Source organism: Micromys minutus, assembly GCF_963924665.1.
Source record: "Micromys minutus genome assembly, chromosome: 21".
Lineage (NCBI taxonomy): Eukaryota > Metazoa > Chordata > Mammalia > Rodentia > Muridae > Micromys > Micromys minutus.
Window position 1 is genome coordinate 11,519,150 of NC_137956.1, and position 19,110 is coordinate 11,538,259.

The following is a 19,110-nucleotide window of genomic DNA, read 5'->3' on the forward strand; positions in this document are numbered from 1 at the left end:
TCAGCCAAGGCAGTGGCCCCTACTAGTTTCTCTGCCTTTGCTTTTTCTGCTCTAACAACTATTCGATCTCCAGAGGATTCTTCCTCTTCTGTTTCTCTGTGGGACTCTAGAGGTTTCCCTCTGCAGGATTAAAGCTTCTATATGATATACAAGTGGTCCCCACTCTGAGGTGCTGTTTGCCTCCACTGTCCTTGCCTTACGTGCACTCCATTCCTCCCTGGAGAGCTTTCAGAATGATCACAGCTGATTCCCACTCAGCCTTCCCCTTAGGAGTGGCCATGCATCAGGATGTTTGAGGCTCCCCAGGGAATTCTAAAGTTCAGCCAGTATGTCCCTAGGCTTTCTTTCCTTCTAAACACAACAGTATTATCCCTACCAAGCTTTTGTATGTGTATGGCTTTCTCTCCGTGTAATCCTTTTCTTTCTCCTGTGTAATCGTCTTGTTTATCCTTCAGCATCCTAGCATTGCCTCATCTCAGAAGCTCGTCGCCTCTCTTGCTCCCAGAGTTGGCTGCTGTCTGCCATGTTCTCTGTCATAGCAGATACTACATCTTCCTAATGTGTGTCAACTGTGAATTGTTTCAAGTACTTTCTTTACACTTAATGTACACCCCAAAGTTTATGTGCTAGCCTCTCAGCAAATGACTAGAATCATACATGGCATCAGCAATGTGAAGAAGCAGTAAGTAGCCTTGCCTGCTGGGAAAATCGCTGAGAAATTTCTTGACACTCAGCACACAAGGCTGCTGCCATGACACAGTGACAGTCAGATCTTGCCAAAATAGTTGATTTTCACTTCCTGATAATAATGACAAATTGTAACAAGGGGGAATTGCTAGGGTAATTGTGTGTTAAATGATTCAGTGCATCTTAATTTCAATAAAGTGCTTCATTCATAAGTAGTTTTCTAATAATCCAGGAAAGCGTTGTTATAATTATCCAATTTAAGTGGAGAAGGAAACAGTGGTGCATTAGCTGCAAAGCAAAGGCTTTTGTTAATAATTGCTAGGATAAGGCCAGGGTAAGAAGGAAAGTGGGGCGCCCACACACCACTGTAATGTAATCGTCAACACAGTTCATCCAGGAGGTGGGAGAGCGTGAGAGTGTCCAGACGTGAGTGCCAGAGATAATTACGGGTGGAACCTGGGTCCAGTGAGGAGCTGCACGGTTAGGCTGCAGAGAGCTGAGTGACACTTGATTATTAGCTGTATGTGCATACCCACTTTCATGGCATGTTTTCTTCAGAGCACTAAACATGTCAAGATTAGCTTAAATAGCAGTATGCAAGGTCGCTTAGACAGGAAGAAAAATATCTCATGAAATAGAAAAAAAATGCAGCCTGGCCATAGCAGACCACTAATTTTATTTTATTTTATTTTATTTTAATTAAAAAGATCTATTTGTTTATTATATATGAGTACACTGTAGCTGGATTCAGACACACCAGAAGGGGGCATCAGATCTCATTACAGATGGTTGTGAGCCACCATGTGGTTGCTGGAAATTGAACTCGGGATCTCTGGAAGAGCAGTCAGTGCTCTTAACCACTGAGCCATCTCTCCAGCCCAGACCACTAATTTTAAAAGCAACAACTTACCATTATTTAAGGAGCAGAACAGATTTAACCAAAACAAACCTTTTCTGTATACGTATGGAACAGGTAGGACAGCTCAACGGCTAAAGGCACTTGTGGCACAAGCCTGTGACCTGACTCTGATCCTCAGAACCCACGTAAAGGTGCAAATAAAGAGCTGCCTCCACATTCATACCGTGACACACCTCCCCCTTCCCCCCTGCACCACGACCTTTCACGTACACAGCACACCCGAAGACACACAATAATAATAAAATTTAAAAACAAATGATATAGTTCATTAGGCGATTCTTGACAAATCAGTTTCTTCCAGTCGGTTGTTTTTGTTTGTTTGGTTTCTGGAAGACGACAGTTGCACAAGCCATAGGACGTACACACACTGTAAGCTTGACGAAGGTGACTATGGTGAAGAGGTCAGATTCAATACTGCAGTCTCTTGGGCAGTGGCCAGATGTTCTTCACATCAGGTTGAAGCAGGTCCTGGGTGCAAACAGTCCATGATAGGATGACTATGCATGAAAGAACCCCGATAAATGAAGAGGTTCTGGGAAGGTCCCATTAAGTAAATGTGCATGTGTATTTTTTAAATGAAGGTAAATTGTTCAATGTGATCTGTGTGCCTTTCAAAAAGATCCCCTCCTACTACTGTTTTAAGCTGTAGTCATGTCAGATTCACAGACAGGCTGCAGGAGTACCCTGTCCCTACCTCAGACCAGTGCAACAAGCTGGAAGGGTGACTACCTTCAGCAAAGGATGTTTATGTCTCCCAGCTCTGTGGATTAGGAAGCCTTCCCCCCCCCAAAAAAATATTGGAAATTCTCTGAATTTATATTTCAGATGTTATCCCTTTCCCACAATCCCATTCCCTCCCATTCCCTCCATGAAGATGCTCCCTCTCCCAACCACCCTCTCCCACCTCAGCACCTTGGCATTCCCCTACACTGGGTAAATGAGCCTTCACTGGACCAAAGGCGTCTCCTCCCACTGATGTCAGAAAACGCCATCCTCTGCTGCATATGTACCTCGGGCCATGGGTCTCTCCGTGTGAACTCATTGGTTGGTGTTTTGGTCCCTGGGAACTGTGGTGGGTTTGGTTAGTTGATAATTTTGTTCTTCCCATTTGTAGACCCTTTCAGCTCCTTCAGTCCTTTCTCTCTAGCTCCTTCATTGGGGTCTGTCTGATGTCTTGTGTTCAGTCTTATGGTTAGCTGCAAGCATCCTCCTCTGTATCAGGATGGCTCTGGCAGAGACTCTGAAGAGGCATCCATATCAGGTTCTTGGGTTCTTGCCAGTAAGCACTACTTGGCATCAGCAATAGTGCTTGGGTTTATTGGGCACATATGGGGTGTATCCCCAGCTGAGGCAGTCTCTGGATGATCTTTTCTCCAACCCCTGTTTCTCTATTTGTTCCTTTATTTCCTCCCATGAACATTTTGTTCTTCCTTCTAAGAAACATTGAGGCATCCACCTTCTGGCCTTCCTGCCTTGATGCTGAGTTCTAATGAGTTTGGATTTCTGCAGGCGAGAGACCTCTTTCTGATCTGGAGATTGCTCACGTGGCCTTCACGTGGCAGAGACGGGCAGAGTAGACATTAAACTTGTTATATCAGGGCCCTACCCTCCGAAACTCATTTTTAACCCGGTCATCTCTTTCTAGGCTTGACTTAGAACTCATAGTTAGGAATGGTAGTGGGGTGGGGACACAGCTCAGAACACAGCACACCCCTCGCCCCGATTTTCCCCATTAACGTTTTCTCCTATTTGCCTCAGGCCTGCACGCACACACACAGAATCCTGACAGTGCTCAACTTTACAGTGGCTCAATTACAGTTTCAGCTTAAGGATGGAGCCCAAAGTGACATGCATTCCGTAGGAACTATATTTTGAATTCTCAGTTTTGATCTTTTTCCAGCCTTGGGTTATGTGGTGCCACACTCTCTTGATGTTGAGTAGTGACAGCGAGCCAAAGCTCCTCAGGCGCCCCCCTCCCATCCGGGGGCAAACAGCTGATCTCTACAGAGGGCATTGCCGAATTATACTGTGTTTTGAGTTTACACCCTGCCATGGCTACAGAAATGCACACCTGCATATATAGATGCTATTTGATGCTTGATAAAATGTCAGCTGTGTTTTGAGTATGGGGAGGGTGGGCTGGGTTGAGGGGTGGCATTCAGAATACCAAATACATTTTCAGCTCACAATATCTTCAACTTTTAGGGATTTATTAGGACATAACCCCACGTGCAGCTTAAATCATATTGTCCTTGTCTTTTATCACTAATCTTTCTGGGTGTATTTTCCAATAACACAAGTGCTATTACTGAGCCACAATTTAGGTATCAGTAAATGTAAGACAGATACAATATTTATCTAAGTTGCTTCCGGTTATCTGGTATCCATTGACTGGATAATGCCTTTTTATATAGCTTCTTTCTTTCTTTCTCTCTTTTTCAGCAAAGAATCCAGTCAGAGCCTATATTTAGAAACATGGGCTCTGGCAGTCAAGGAGATATCTCAGCTCAATGTAGTCAAGTGTTTGCTGTGCGGACATGAAGACTTGAGTGTGGATCCTTATAAAAGCCTGGGTGTCCGTACAGCTGAATCCCAGTGCCAGGAAAAGGAGATGTAGAGACAACCAGATCTTGGGGACTCAGTGCATAGTCAGTCTAGCCAAAACTCTGGGTTCCAGGCGTAGTGAGAGGCCCTGTCTCAATAAGGTAGAGAGCGATAGAGGAAAAAAGTCCAAGACCTCTGGTCTTCACATGTGCTTTCGAAGGTCAGTGCACCTGTGTTCACATGGTCACACCACACATGCACACACCACATGCACACACCAAACAGACATGCACACACGTGCACACGCGTGCACGAAGGTATCTGAGGTCCTCCAAAAGGAAACTCTACAATTGTGCTTCAGGTTACCTACTTTCCTCCTAAATCCCAAATTAAACCCTGTGCTTTCACTGCTGCCCCTGTGTTGCTAGCATCCCTTTCTGCCATACAAGATACCCAGCTTTCCTTCATGACTCAGTTTCTTTAAAGACTTTTATTATTGCCTCCTGTGTGCAATTGGAATTGACCCAACAGGAAGCCAAGCCAACTAACCCCTCTCTCGTTCCTTCCAAACACCCGGTACCCTGTGCGTACTTGAAATACTACCACCCTCACCCATTTCCTAACACAGATAAGCCCTCCTTTGAAAGAAGGGCCTGTATTTATAAGTATTTATTGCTATTTATGTGCTTTATGAATATTTATCATCGGCAGTAGACTACGTCACTGAAGAGAATAGCACAAAGAATCTGTAGGGAATCTGATCCTGAAGGTCAAGGAAAACCAGATGCCCCTCCCGGGGGACGGGATGAGCTGAGCGTGAGGAGGCTGAGCTTGGCCCTACCACTCTCTCAGCTGTAGGATAAAGAGCAGGGAAGTCAGATTTGCTGCCATAGTTCTCAAGGATGCTCAAGTCATGCACAGCTTTTACAAGAACAGAGTCTAGGCTTATTTTTTTATTGTTGCCTTTTAGTTTGGAGCTTATCTTAGGCACAGATGGTTTACAAGCAATCGTGTAGTACTAGAGACTGCATCTCCATCTAGGTAACCGTAGAGCCGTGATCAAGACCAGAGAGTTACTATGCTTGTAACAATGTTACCAACTAAACCGCAGACCGCTTGCATTTCGTCAGGTCTCCACTGCTGTCCTTCTCTGAGGCTCCCATCTTGTATCTCACATCCAATTTAGTTGTCATAGCTCCTTAGTCGCTGCTAACCTGACAGTTTCTCTCTCTGCTCTTGTCTCTTAGGAGGCTCTTGATACTTTGTACTGTCTAGTTCATAGAAAATACTGTGCCCCTCATTTGGGTTCTGCATGCTGTTTCCTTGTGATTGCGCGCTGTGGGATTCTGCGTGTTTAAGAGAACATCATTGTCTGCATTTTAAGGCACTGACTTGGTGTTATGTCTTTCTCATTGCGTCACACCTAGAATTTTTATTAAAAAATCGCATCTCCTTGGTAAAGAGGTTGAAGTCACTATTTACACAAGGGGGGTTGTTTTGTTTTGTTTTGCTTTGAGACCGGGTCTCACTGCATAGCCCTTGCTGGCCTGGAACCCCCTGTGTATACCAGGCTGTCCTCTAACTCACAGGGATCCACCTGGTTCTCACCCTTGGCTGTGCCAGTACCAGGGCATTTGGGGGTTTGTTTTTGTGTGGTTTTCCCTGGATCTCTCTCTGTATAGTTATCTCTTCCCTAGAAGTAGGCCAGTATACTTTGAGATTATACGAATGTCCCGTTTCACCATCTCCTGCTTTTGCATGTCAGTGGGTCTTGCCTCCAGCAAGTCCTACAGTGGCATTTCCTGACAGTCCTTCTTTCCCTCCCTCATTTACATGTGTTGGCTGGAATTCCTTAGGAAGGGGAAGCTGCAGAGTCGAAAGCTATGTGCAGAAAGTCTCATCCTTCAGTTGTTTTCTATCCTTTGAATCATTATTACTTATCAGTCATAGGACACCTTTATTCTTTTTAAGTTACTTTTATTAAGTAATGAATGTTTGCCTGAGAACATTGCAGTCACCTGAATTACAAAGCTTCTTTATTATAGGCAGACTAAATAACTCTCACTTATATAAAATTTAAAAATATGAAGGACTTATTATTTAAAAAAATACAACAATGGGTAGTTGCTATGTAGCATGTGTGTGTGTGTGTGTGTGTGTGTGTGTGTGTGTGTGTGTGTAGTTGCTTCCTCTGGCTTTTGTATGTTCACACTGCTGATTGTAGCTGATATGCAGAGAACACACACTTAGCATGGGTACGCTCAGTTCAGCAGCCCTCATACAGTGCAGTTAGGCAGTTTTTCCAGACAGGCTATGAATTGGAAATGACTCATTGTATTGCTTTCCGAGCATGCTCCCTCTAGCCTTATAACGACCTGAAAGAGAACATACAGGCCAGGAGCTGACAGCTTTTTCTGTGACTCCGGAGCGTAAACTCTCTAGGCTATACCAAGCTCAGAAATACTCAGTTCTGCTATTGTGGGTAGAGATAACCAGCAAGTGTAAATATGCTTTAGCCCAGTAAAACTTTATTTAAATGAATAAATGGCAGTCTGGTGGGTTACAGTTCCAGATTCAAAATCTTCATCAGCATTTGTCCTAACCCTCCATGCTTTTCTGCAGGCAGAAGACTGATCTTTGAAAATATGTATTTGGGAGATAATCGCGTTCTGTTGAATACCTTGTGCTGGTGCTGCCATCGAAAAATCTGGTTACAGTCTGGGGAGGCCTACCACTGCAGGACGGAGCCACCTCGGCCCTGAGATGAGTGTCCCGACAGAGCAGGCGCACCATGAATAGATACACAACGATCAAGCAGCTTGGGGATGGGACCTATGGCTCTGTCCTGCTGGGGAGAAGCATCGAGTCTGGAGAACTGATTGCCATTAAAAAGTAAGTTTACATCTGACGCTTGCAAATCCACAATCAGCTCGACCTCTAGGTGATTCCAACTCTGTCCTGTCTTTGAAACGTTTCTAAGGAGGAGCGAATGGGAGGCAAGAAGAAGAATTAGGCAAGATTCTAACATGATAAAGAAGCCACAAGACTTCTGATGAGGGAGGGGTAAACTTCATAAACTCCATTTTCCAGGAAGTGTGTGGTTATGTGGTGTCTGCTGTTCTGTGTCCCCTTGTGGCCACCGTTCAGACCTGTCTCATTACTTACCTGTGGCTATATAGAGTTTACTCCAGGTGTGTGGATTAGAACAGCATACACACACCATATCTCAGTTTCTGTGAGCCAGCACAATTTAGCTGAGTTATCTGGTTCAGGGGCTCTTCTGAGGCTGCAGTCAAAGTGTTGCTCAAAACTATGGTATTATGGGCATCTGGACAGGGGAAGGGTCTACTTCCAAGCTCTCTCATGTGACTTTAGGTGCCATTTAGATCCTTAGAGTTGTTGGACTGAGGGTCTTCATTCTCTGCTGATTATTGCCCGGAGGTTGCCTCTCAGTCCTTTGCCAGGTGGACTGCTCCAAAGAGTCATTCACAATGTGGTGACTTGTTTCACTGAGATATAGGCAATAGGAAAGGAGCAGGGAACTGAGAGATGGCTCAGAGGTTAAGAATGCCCACTACTCTTACAGAGGAACACTACTCTTCAGCCCCAGCTCACAGCAACCTGTAACTCCAGTTCCAAGGTGTTACACCTTCTCCCAGCTTCTGGGACCTCCTGCACACGCATGGCACATGTAGTATACTGTCATCCATGTGTACACTAGATAAACAAATTGTTCGTTTGGTTGTTTGGTTGGTTTTGTTTGTTTTCAAGACAGCGTTTCTCTGTGTAGCACTGACTGTCCTAGAACTCACTCTGTAAACCAGGCTGGCCTTGAACTCAGAGATCCACTTGCCTCTATCTCCTGAGTGCTGGGATTAAAGGCATGTGCCACTACCACCTAGTATAATATTCTTTTTTAAGAAAGAAGTCTATCTTCCATCTTTTTACTCTTTTTGCATACTCTTATAAACCAATCACTGAAGTGACTTTCTCTCAGAATGACATGCCATTACCAGCTAGAAGCAAGTTATTGAAGGACAAAGGGTATGTGTGTAATTATAAATAGCAGAAGATAGTGGTCTTTGGCGACCGTATTAGAGTTTGCCTGCTGGGCCACCTATGTCCTTCTGCCTTCTCACTATCTCCACTAAGTCCTGTAACCATTTAAAGATCATTATTCCTTGAACTGAACCTATATCCAGTATACCATTCCATTTTATTCCAGATAAAAATGTTTTGTTTACATGAGACAGTTTTGCTATGTAGTCTAGGCTGGATTTGAACCTACAACCCTCTTGCCTTGCCTCCCAAGAATTGGGTTACAGGTCTACAGAACTCCTTTTTACTCAATTTCCCTACCTCCAGATACCTCAAAACCTGAGTTCTCTTGACTTTTCTCCCACCGATGCCTCACTTTTGTTCATCAGGTCCTGCCAGTACGAAGTATCTATCTGGTCTACCTACATCATCCCCACTAGAACCTCACTTTCAACCTAGTGCCATTTGCCATCTGACTGCCAGATCTGCTATAAGGCTCTTGGCCTGTAGTCATTTCACTGTTCATACCAAACTGAAAAGACAGCTGATTAAAACCACTAGTGACAAACATTCTTTGGGTCCTCCCGCCTCTTTTCAGTCTTGTGCTGGATAGTTTTGTATCAACTTGACACAAACCAAAGTCATCTGAAAAGAGGGAACTTTAATTAAGACCCTCTGTAAGATTAGGCTATAGGCAGGCCTATAAGGCATTTTCTTAATTAGTGCTTCATGAGGGAGGGCCAAGCCCACTATGGGTGGTACCATCCCTGGGTTGGTGATTCTGGGTTTTATAAGAAAGCAAGCTGAGTAAGCCGATATCAGACTTCCCTGGTCTCTGCATTATCTCCTGCCTCCAGGTTCTCACCCTGTTTGAGTTCCTGTCCTGACTTCCTTCAGTGAATGACTATGGAAGTGAAGGTATAAGTCACATAAACCCAACTCGTTTTGTTCATGGTGTTTCCTCACAGCAATAGTAACCCTTGTCTCATCTCTGGTCTCAGCTCAGTCATGTGTCTTGTACTTGATCTTTCACCTTTCCCCTGGTTTTACTGCTCTTTGCCCTGGCTTCCTGGAATCTCTTTGTAACTGAACTTCCTGCACCAAAGCCTAGGAGAGTCCAGTGTGACCTTCTTTCAGTGCCATTGTCTTAGCAACAAGCATCAGTTCTGAGACCTACACGTTGCTGCAGCTTCGTCCTGTTTCTCCAGCTTTGTCTTTCTCACACCACCACGCTCTTGCCTCTTTGTTGGAGTCGTTGGCCTTCTGTATCTTGAACTTGACTCATACCTTTTGGCCCTGTCTTGTGATAGGCCCTACTGCATGTGCCTAGCTACACTTGACTAGTTCTGCACTTTCATGGTGGTGGGGCTGAGGTAGCAAGCTCAGAGGAGAAAAACCAGCATCTGATAGCTTATGTCTGGAACCACAAACAGAAAACAGAGCCCACTCACTCCAAATGGGGTAAGTCTTGTGAAATTTCAGAGCTCCCCACCCCCACCCCAGTGACTTACTTCTTCTAACAAGGCCACACTTCCTGATCCTTCCTAAACAGCCACCTACTTGAGACCAAGTATTCCAATACCCTAGACTGGGCATAGGCATCTCCTTCAACTAGGAGTGAGATACTGTATCTGCATTGAAATTAAAATACAGTTCCTATGGTGTACTAGCCAAGCTTCAATTGCTCAGTAGACACAGTTTTTAAAAAATATATTTTAATTAATTCTTTGAAAATGTCATATGTATGTACAATGTATCTTGGCCATATCCACCCCCAACTCTCCCAGGGACCTTTCTTTTTACCTTTATCACCTCCCTTCCTTCCTCTTCCTCCTCCTTTTCCTTTTCTTTTTCTAACCCACCCCCTGCCCTCAGTCTAACAACCACTGTCTACCTCATCCTGTAACATCATATCTGTGACTACCACACCATCACCAAGAATCTCCAAGTTCTATTGGCCAGTACCGGCCTACACAGGATAAACTTGAGGGGGCTTCCTTCAGGCTAAGTGGTAGTCCTGGCTCTTCACACTGCACTAGATTCCTGGTCAAGGTTTTTGTTGCTGTGATAAACAAACACCAGACCAAAAGCAACTTGGTGAAGAGAGGCTTTATTTCTTCTTCCAACGCTCTGGTCACACTCTAGCACTGAGGGAAGTCAGGGCAGAAACCTGGAGGCAGGAGCTGATGCAGGGGCCATGGAGGAATGCCGCTTACTGGCTTGCTCCTTGTCAGTTGCTAAGCCCAGCCTACTTTGTTATATAATCCAGGACCAGCTGCTCAGGGATGGCACTGCCTACAGTGAGCCGAGCCCACTAGCCTCAGTCACCAACCAAGACAGTGTCCCACAGACTCACTGCAGGCCAGTGTGATGGGGACATTGTTTTAGGTGTGAGTCCTTTCCAGATATGTCGGAGTCAAGCAGCACCTCAGGTTCCCACAGCTGCTGGGAAGTTTAGTGACTACACTCGACTGACTTACCGGGTTTTAAAATGAGTTCGGTTTTTTTTTTAAAGATAGTAATAACATTTTATAGAAATTGAAACCAACATTGGTTAGGTTCAGAATAAAAAAGTTAATTATTTTTATGTGTGTGTATACCCACAGAGGCTAGAAAAGAACATTTGGGTCCCCTGGAGCTGGAGTTGCAGGCAATTTGAGCTGCCTGGTGTGGGTGCTGGCTATGTGGGTAACCATGCAAAGGCATGCATCCCTCTAACACTAAGCCATCTCTCCAACACTGAATAAAGTCATTTTTAAGAAATCATGTTCATAAAAGGGAATGGAAAAATCATGTGAAACGTTTTATTTTAAAAAGTGGCTATGAGTTGCAATTAAAACGAACAAACAAACAAACAAAATGATGTTCGGCCCATCACCTGGAATAACCATTTCTTTTTCTTCTCTTTCAGAATGAAAAGAAAGTTTTACTCCTGGGAAGAATGCATGAACCTTCGAGAGGTTAAGGTATTTATTGATTTATCAGAATGGTTCTATTTGGCTGATTTGAATAGTTGCTTGTGTGGCTAGGTTCATAGTTGGCACAGTCATTCATTCATATTTTCTCACCAATGCCGTGAAAGCGGAGGAATGATATTAGACAGTTAGTGTCTGGCCCTGGAAGATCGTGAAGTTACTTAGTGGATATATTGTTACCAGAATGTTTTTGTCATTAAAGGATTTCTTCAAACAGCTGTTGATTTGCTGAAGCAAGGCCTCCATTGGTGCCCTTCCTAATTACCTAAGCAAACCTGTAGGGTGTTTTTCCTAGACACAATAGCAGTGCCTCTTGAACTTTTTTGCACCAACTGTACTCTGTTGGGTGAGATGGAATTCCTTAACCAACACTGAGCTTTGCCAGCGTTGCATGGACTGTGTTTTCACTATTTTTGGTTTAGTTGGTTAGGTTTTTTTTTTTCTCTCTCTTTCTTCCTTCCTTCTTTCCTTTCTTTGTTGTTGTTTTGTTTTCTTTGGTTTATTTTTATTTTTGGTGTTTTTCAGATAAGGTCTGCCTATGTAGCACAGGTTGCCCTTGAACTAGAAGTTCTCTTTAGTTCTGCACTGTCTCACTTGCTGTCACTGACAAGCTCCTCCACGCCTGATGAAAAAGAACCTCCTGTTTTTGCCTCCCCAACCCCACCACCAAAGTCCAGCACGGATGAGCAAGCCCCGGACCTCACGCCTACCCAGCAAGTGCTCAGCAGAGCTGCACCCCAGCCCTGACCTTTGTTTTTTTCGTTTTTTTTTTTTTTTCTCTTCTTCCTCTCTTCTCTCCATCCTGCCTCCGGCATCGCTTATGTGTTTCCTGGTAGACTGACCGCTTGGGTTTTCCGTACGTAGTTATTTTCCTGTGCACGGGAGTCCATAGTGCTTCATCCATTGTCCCTCCCATTCAACCCTGTTTGAGAAGCCCAGGATATGAAACCAGCCCATCTAGAACATGGGATAGGGTTTAGGTCTAGAGCAGAGGCCTGTAAACTTTGTTCATCAAGGGCAAAGCAGTAACTCTTTCAGACTCCATACACCTGAAGATATTGTCAGTGTGTGTATGTAATGAGTGAAAAATGTCAGATGACCGTAATCCCAGCACTTGGGAAGCTGAGACAGGTGGATCTCTGAGTTCAGGGCCAACCTGGTCTATGTATCGAACTCCAGGCCAGCCAAGCCTACATAGTGAGATCTTTGTGAGTTCAAAAAGAGCCTGGTCTACATAGCACATTCTAGGATGGCCAGGATTAGATAGAGAGACCTTGTCTCAAAAAACAAAACAAAAAAAAAAACAAAACAAAACAAAAACAAAAAAAAGAAGAAGAAGAAGAAGAAGAAGAAAGAAAAGAAAAGAAAAGAAAAAGAAAAAGAATAATAATTACAAGTCTTCCAATCTGAAGAATGGCATTTGTTTGCTGGAAGTCTATAACATTAAGCTTAGTTAAGGTTTAAGGTATTCAGGACTAGACAGGTTGCTCAGAAGTTAAGGATACGAACTGCTTTTGTAGAGGACCCAGTTGGGTTTCCTTCCTAACACACACATGGATGGCTCAAAACTGCCACCAGTTCTGGGGGATGCAGCACCCTCTGTCTCTTCTTAGGCACTTGCCGACATGTGGTATACATACATGCAAGCAGGTCCAACACACGTACACGTAATGTAAAGTTAAGTAAGTAGATAATAAATAAATGTAGTATTCCCTGTTGTGAACGTGATTGTAAATTACTCACCTTAGTTTTACAGAGACCCAACTGCATCTGTCAACCAAGTACTGGGATTAAAGGCATGCAATGCATACCAGCAAGCCTAGCCACATTAGATGTATTTTAAATTCATACTTTATGCTCCTGGTTGGGCTGTTGGCCTCTGAGAAGCACACACTGTCTTACACCATACTTATTCTTAGGGTATAGTACCTTGTAGTTTTAATAGTGATGAAAGCATTGACCAGTCCCTGGGGGTGTCAGAACTGATCCTATCGATTCATCCATGGAGTGTGCCCTGTGGGAACCGGCAACTTGTTTTGAGGTGCTACTGTTGTGTATCTGCTCTTACAAAAAAAAGGCTTGTCTCTGCTCCCTCAGAAATGTTTCTATAACCACACAAGATGCTTCTTTCTAGAAGTATGTCTGTGTGATGTGATTACACAGAATTTAGCTTGCTAACCTCACTGAAATAGGAGCTTCAAAGCTGCTCTTAGGCATGGGCCTGTGACTCAGACACAGACAGATTCAGACAGACCACAGCCTCAGAGCCAAACCTCTGCCCTCTTTGTAGAAAAGCTCTAAGTACGACTTCCTTCTTTCTGAATGAATTTGCTGTGAAGCGCTCATCGAGGGATACCTGAGGCATGCTGTAAGCAAATGGGTAGGAAAGATGGCTGCAGTCAGCTCAGCCAATGAACAACAGCCTGTGTTGTTACTCATGGGAAAGCAAGAATCCAACACTAGCAAAAGAAATAACCAAGCGTCCTGGGGAAACCTAGAAGACTGTAGCCAAAGCAGCTGAGCGTCCATGCCAGCAAGATGACTTGGCAAGAATTTGTCCTCCAGGGCGAAGGTTCCAGAAGTCTCCCTTGGCCTTTCTTTGTCTACTGGCTGTGTTTCCTCTCTGGTCCAAGCTCCATCGTTTCAAGTTCTGATCATTTGGGTCCTTCTGGACTTGGATGCTCACTTTAACACTTCCTTCTGCACACATTTTATTTGGTTTATCGGGGTTCTTTGGTTTGGGGGATTTTTGATTGTTTGGTTGGTTGGTTTGTTGTTGTTGTTTCTAAAGGTTTTTTGAGACAAGGTTTGTGTGGCCCTGGCTGTCCTGAAACTCACTCTGTAGCCCAGACTAACTTCTGCCTTCCAGGTGTAAAAATTTAGGGAATTAAAGGGTATACAACCACCACCTAGCAAAAAGGGTGTTCTTTTTAATGAAATTCAAAGATAGGGAAGTTTCTATGATTTATCAGTATTGATCTCATTACCCTATTGGAGGAAAAGACTTTTTAAGGTGATGGATTCAAACTCTGATCATCCAGATAGGCCTCCCAGTAATTGAGTATCTTTGGATATTGTCCTTGAATACAGTTGCTGCTCACTAATAGGCCAGTGGTTTTGTTCACCATTGACAGACGGTGTATATAGCAAGTCATACGTACAGGGCTACATTCAAATGAACTTTTAAAAACTATGTATGCGGGATAAGTAATAAGAAACTCCAGTATCATCTTCTGAACCGTGGTCATGTCCCTCAGCTACTGCCTGGCTTTCTCACCTTCATTGCTCATAGACCTTTTCCTCAGAATTTCATCAATAATATCTTCATTCCTCCCTAGAGATTAAAGCTCACATTGTAGGAAGGACCATCTATCTTGTCTTAGGCTCACATGTATGATAAAGGTATAGAATCAGGCTGTGAGCCCCAGTCAGTCAGGCTGTGAGCCCCAGTCAGGCTGTGAGCCCCAGTCAGTCAGGCTGTGAGCCCCAGTCAGTCAGGCTGTGAGCCCCAGTCAGTCAGGCTGTGAGCCCCAGTCAGTCAGGCTGTGAGCCCCTGTCAGTCAGGCTGTGAGCCCCTCTCAGTCAGGCTATGAGCCCCAGTCAGTCAGGCTGTGAGCCCCAGTCAGTCAGGCTGTGAGCCCCAGTCAGTCAGGCTGTGAGCCCCAGTCAGTCAGGCTGTGAGCCCCAGTCAGTCAGGCTGTGAGCCCCAGTCAGGCTGTGAGCCCCAGTCAGTCAGGCTGTGAGCCCCAGTCAGGCTGTGAGCCCCAGTCAGTCAGGCTGTGAGCCCCAGTCAGTCAGGCTGTGAGCCCCAGTCAGTCAGGCTGTGAGCCCCAGTCAGTCAGGCTGTGAGCCCCAGTCAGTCAGGCTGTGAGCCCCAGTCAGTCAGGCTGTGAGCCTGTTAGCCAGGCTGTGCCTCATTCAGGCTGTGCGCCCCAGTCCTTTTGGAAATTTCCTGTCGAACATGTCTGCAGGCTATTGCCTGGTGACCTCAGCCTTACCCAGCTGTATTCTCTAGTGCTAGAAGACTTAAAACCACAGCCGTCTTTATTGACTCCCCTCTCAACACTTGCACAACCTAAATTCCACGCTCAGGAGGATGTGAGCCTAAAATAGTCTGGGCCTATTGCCACAAAAATAGTCCAGACCTATTGCTCTGGGCTGGGCACAGCCAGGAATACCAGCATAACTTCAGATACTGGCCTTCTAGTCAGTTGATCAAAGTCATCTTTCTAAATAAAGTTATAGTGACCCTTAGAAAAGTACTCTTGATTAAATTCCCATTAAAATGTAATTCATGGACTCTTTCTTCTCAGTTCTAAGATTAGATATTGCTTGCTATGGCTGCTTAAGATTACTTTCCCTTTTAGACAGATTTATTTTTCTGACTTTGTTTTGTTTCAGTCTTTAAAGAAGCTCAGTCATGCCAATATAGTAAAGTTAAAAGAGGTTATCAGGGAAAACGACCATCTCTATTTTATCTTCGAGTACATGAAGGAAAACCTTTACCAGCTCATTAAAGAAAGGTATGGTTTGGTCATAATCTTTTCCTTTTAACAAAGTCTCTTTGAGATTTATTTTTATTATTTTAAGTTATCCATGTAGGGAGCACATGTATGCACAGGTGCTCACAAAAGTCAGAGGTGCCATTGCTGGAGTGGAGATGAGCTATCCCAACACAGGCGTCGGGAACTGAATTCTCAAGGGTCCTCTGCCGAGAGCAGTATGTGTTCTTAACCCCTGAGCCATCTCTCGGCCTCACAACATTTTATGAATTAATATTGCAAAGTGGGCGTGCTTTTTGTTTTGTTTATTTCACTTTTCTAGCTCTTTCTGTAGTCCTTTAACAGCCATGCCTTTGAACCCTAATGATGGAATCTGCTGGCTAGGAAAAGACCTACCCACCCTTCTGTGCCCGGGAGCCCTGGGGTGACTCCCAAGAAGCAGCTTGCTTGCTTCCATTCGCTTTGTAGTTTTTTTTTTTTGAGAAGTGATCTCATTACTAGGCTGGCCTCGAACTTGCCACGTAGTTGAGACTGGCCTGGAACTCAAGAGCCTTCTGTGTCAGCAGTTTTTAACCTGTGGGTCATGACCCCTGCATATCCTGCATATCAGATATCTACATTATCATTTCTAACAGCAGTGTGATTACAGTTACGAAGTAGCAATGAAATAAGTATGCATGGGGGTGGTCACAGCATGAGGAACTGTACTAGGGCCCGCAGCACCAGGAAGGCCGAGAACCAGCGCTCTATGTGAACCTTCCAAATCCTGAAATACGGATTGGCTGCCATGTCCAGATTGTTTTAGATACAGTGTTGAAGGTTTCTCATTCATCATCATTATAAAAATTTACTCTCTTCTTCGTAATAGAAGGGAATATATTGGTGTTTATTACTTAGCTTTCTCCGGTATTTATTAACAAAGGATCTGGTAAAACTTTCTTATTTCGTTAACTATGTAACCAGAATGACATAAACACACAGGGGATCCTCTTTAATATAGAAACTTGGGTTTTTAACTTTGTTTTCTTCTGATCCATACAGAAATAAGTTGTTTCCAGAGTCTGCGATAAGGAATATAATGTATCAGATATTGCAAGGACTGGCATTCATTCACAAACACGGTAGGTGTTTTACAGCCCTGTGCTTCTGAATAGCAGTGAGTGTCAGGAGGTACGTGACACAGGAAGTATTTGTAATGCACTTCTACAAGAGACTTTAGAGCTGACAGTGGCCTTCAGAATATGTAACCTTTAGACTTTGATTCCGGAATTTTCCTGTGTGTGTGTGTGTCTGTGTGTATGTGTGTCTGTGTGTGTATATCTGTGTCTGTGTGTGTTCTTTATGTTATGCTTGTTAGTCATAAATGGATCTAAGAATTATTTCCCACCACTTACTGATATATCAATAAGAAACACAGATCAGAATTCTGAGGTCTCTGTGCTACATCTAACCTGTGCAAGCATCTCTCTAACCTGTGCTAGCATCTCTCTAACCTGTGCAAACATCTCTCTAACCTGTGCAAGCATCTCTCTAACCTGTGCTAGCATCTCTCTAACCCACACTAGCTTCTCTCTAACCTGTGCTAACACCTCTCTAACCCACACTAGCATCTCTCTAACCTGTGCAAACATCTCTCTAACCTGTGCTAGCATCTCTCTAACCCACACTAGCATCTCTCTAACCCACACTAGCATCTCTCTAACCTGTGCTAGCATCTCTCTAACCTGTGCTAGCATCTCTCTAACCTGTGCAAGCATCTCTCTAACCTGTGCAAGCATCTCTCTAACCTGTGCTAGCATCTCTCTAACCTGTGCAAGCATCTCTCTAACCTGTGCTAGCATCTCTCTAACCCACACTAGCTTCTCTCTAACCTGTGCTAACACCTCTCTAACCCACACTAGCATCTCTCTAACCTGTGCAAACATCTCTCTAACCTGTGCTAGCATCTCTCTAACCTGTGCTAGCATCTCTCTAACCTGTGCTAGCATCTCTCTAACCTGTGCTAGCATCTCTCTAACCTGTGCAAGCATCTCTCTAACCTGTGCTAGCATCTCTCTAACCCACACTAGCATCTCTCTAACCTGTGCTAACACCTCTCTAACCCACACTAGCATCTCTCTAACCTGTGCAAACATCTCTCTAACCTGTGCAAGCATCTCTCTAACCTGTGCTAGCATCTCTCTAACCCACACTAGCTTCTCTCTAACCTGTGCTAACACCTCTCTAACCCACACTAGCATCTCTCTAACCTGTGCTAACACCTCTCTAACCCACACTAGCATCTCTCTAACCTGTGCTAACACCTCTCTAACCCACACTAGCATCTCTCTAACCCATACTAGCATCTCTCTAACCTGTGCTAGCATCTCTAACCTGTGCTAGCATCTCTAACCTGTGCTAGCATCTCTAACCTGTGCTAGCATCTCTAACCTGTGCTAGCATCTCTAACCTGTGCTAGCATCTCTAACCTGTGCTAGCATCTCTAACCTGTGCTAGCATCTCTAACCTGTGCTAGCATCTCTAACCTGTGCTAGCATCTCTAACCTGTGCTAGCATCTCTCTAACCCACACTAGCATCTCTTTAACCTGTGCTAACACCTCTCTAACACATACTAGCATCTCTCTAACCTGTGCTAACACCTCTCTAACCCACACTAGCATCTTTCTAATCTGTGCTAACACCTCTCTAACCCACACTAGCATCTCTGCACTCTGCTACCCATTTTTTCCTACATCATTTGTATTCTAGTTTGTTTCAAAGGGGGTCAAGCAAAATAAATTAAAATTTGGCAAACTGATAAAGAGACAAAGTGCATGGTAGGGATGCACTGACAGTAAGAGTCACTCCCTCTGTCCCTCCATCCGTCCCTTCCTCCTTCCCTAAGTGAGCTAGCCAGGTTTGCTGGCACAGTTCTTTAGTCTCAGCACTGGGGAGGTAGAGGTGGGCAGATCTCCATGAATTTGAGGCCAGCCTGATCTACATAACAAGTTCAAGGCCAGCCAGGGCTACATAGTAAGACCTTGTCTGAAGAAGAAAAAGGAAAAGAGAGGAAGGAAGAAGAAAAGAAAGGCTATATTCCAGTTTGGTGGGAATGGCAGGAGGACTGTAATTGGACACATTTTGGTAGATTTTTTTTAAAATTATTATTCTAAAATATTTTCATATAATATATTCTGATTGTATTTTTTCCTCTCTCCCCAGACCTCCTAAATTTTTATCACCTCCCTACCCATCCAAATTCATGGGTTTTTTTTTTTCTCCCAAAAGGAAGGGTTGTCAGAAAATACTAAATCACAATCATAAAACAGCACACAGGAAAATGTGGAATCTGCACCTGAGCATGAGGCTGGAGTTGGGGTGTGGTTGATATATCTAATATCACTCCATTGGAGGAAACTGACTTTCTGTTTCTCAGCAGATATCATTAGTTCCTTGGTTAGAAGT

At 44.2% G+C, this 19,110-nt stretch overlaps 2 protein-coding genes across 2 annotated transcripts in view; both read left to right on the forward strand.

Annotated features, from left to right (window-relative positions):
• Positions 1-6,795: 6,795 nt before the first annotated feature.
• Positions 6,796-6,912, forward strand: LOC308433935 (uncharacterized protein; the record flags this gene model as incomplete). Its single annotated transcript, XM_080934088.1, has 1 exon — positions 6,796-6,912. The coding sequence occupies one exon, from the start codon at positions 6,796-6,798 to the stop codon at positions 6,910-6,912; it is 117 nt and encodes a 38-aa protein (XP_080790214.1).
• A 29-nt stretch (positions 6,913-6,941) lies between these two features.
• The window catches only part of CILK1 (ciliogenesis associated kinase 1), a gene marked incomplete at its 5' end in the record, with an annotated part of 36,319 nt that continues 24,150 nt past the window's right edge, over positions 6,942-19,110 (forward strand). Inside the window, 4 exons of the mRNA XM_080934085.1 lie at positions 6,942-7,042; positions 11,100-11,154; positions 15,565-15,686; positions 16,707-16,786. Of these exons, the coding sequence (XP_080790211.1) occupies positions 6,942-7,042; positions 11,100-11,154; positions 15,565-15,686; positions 16,707-16,786 (358 nt within the window). The remainder of the gene's footprint in view (positions 7,043-11,099; positions 11,155-15,564; positions 15,687-16,706; positions 16,787-19,110) is intronic.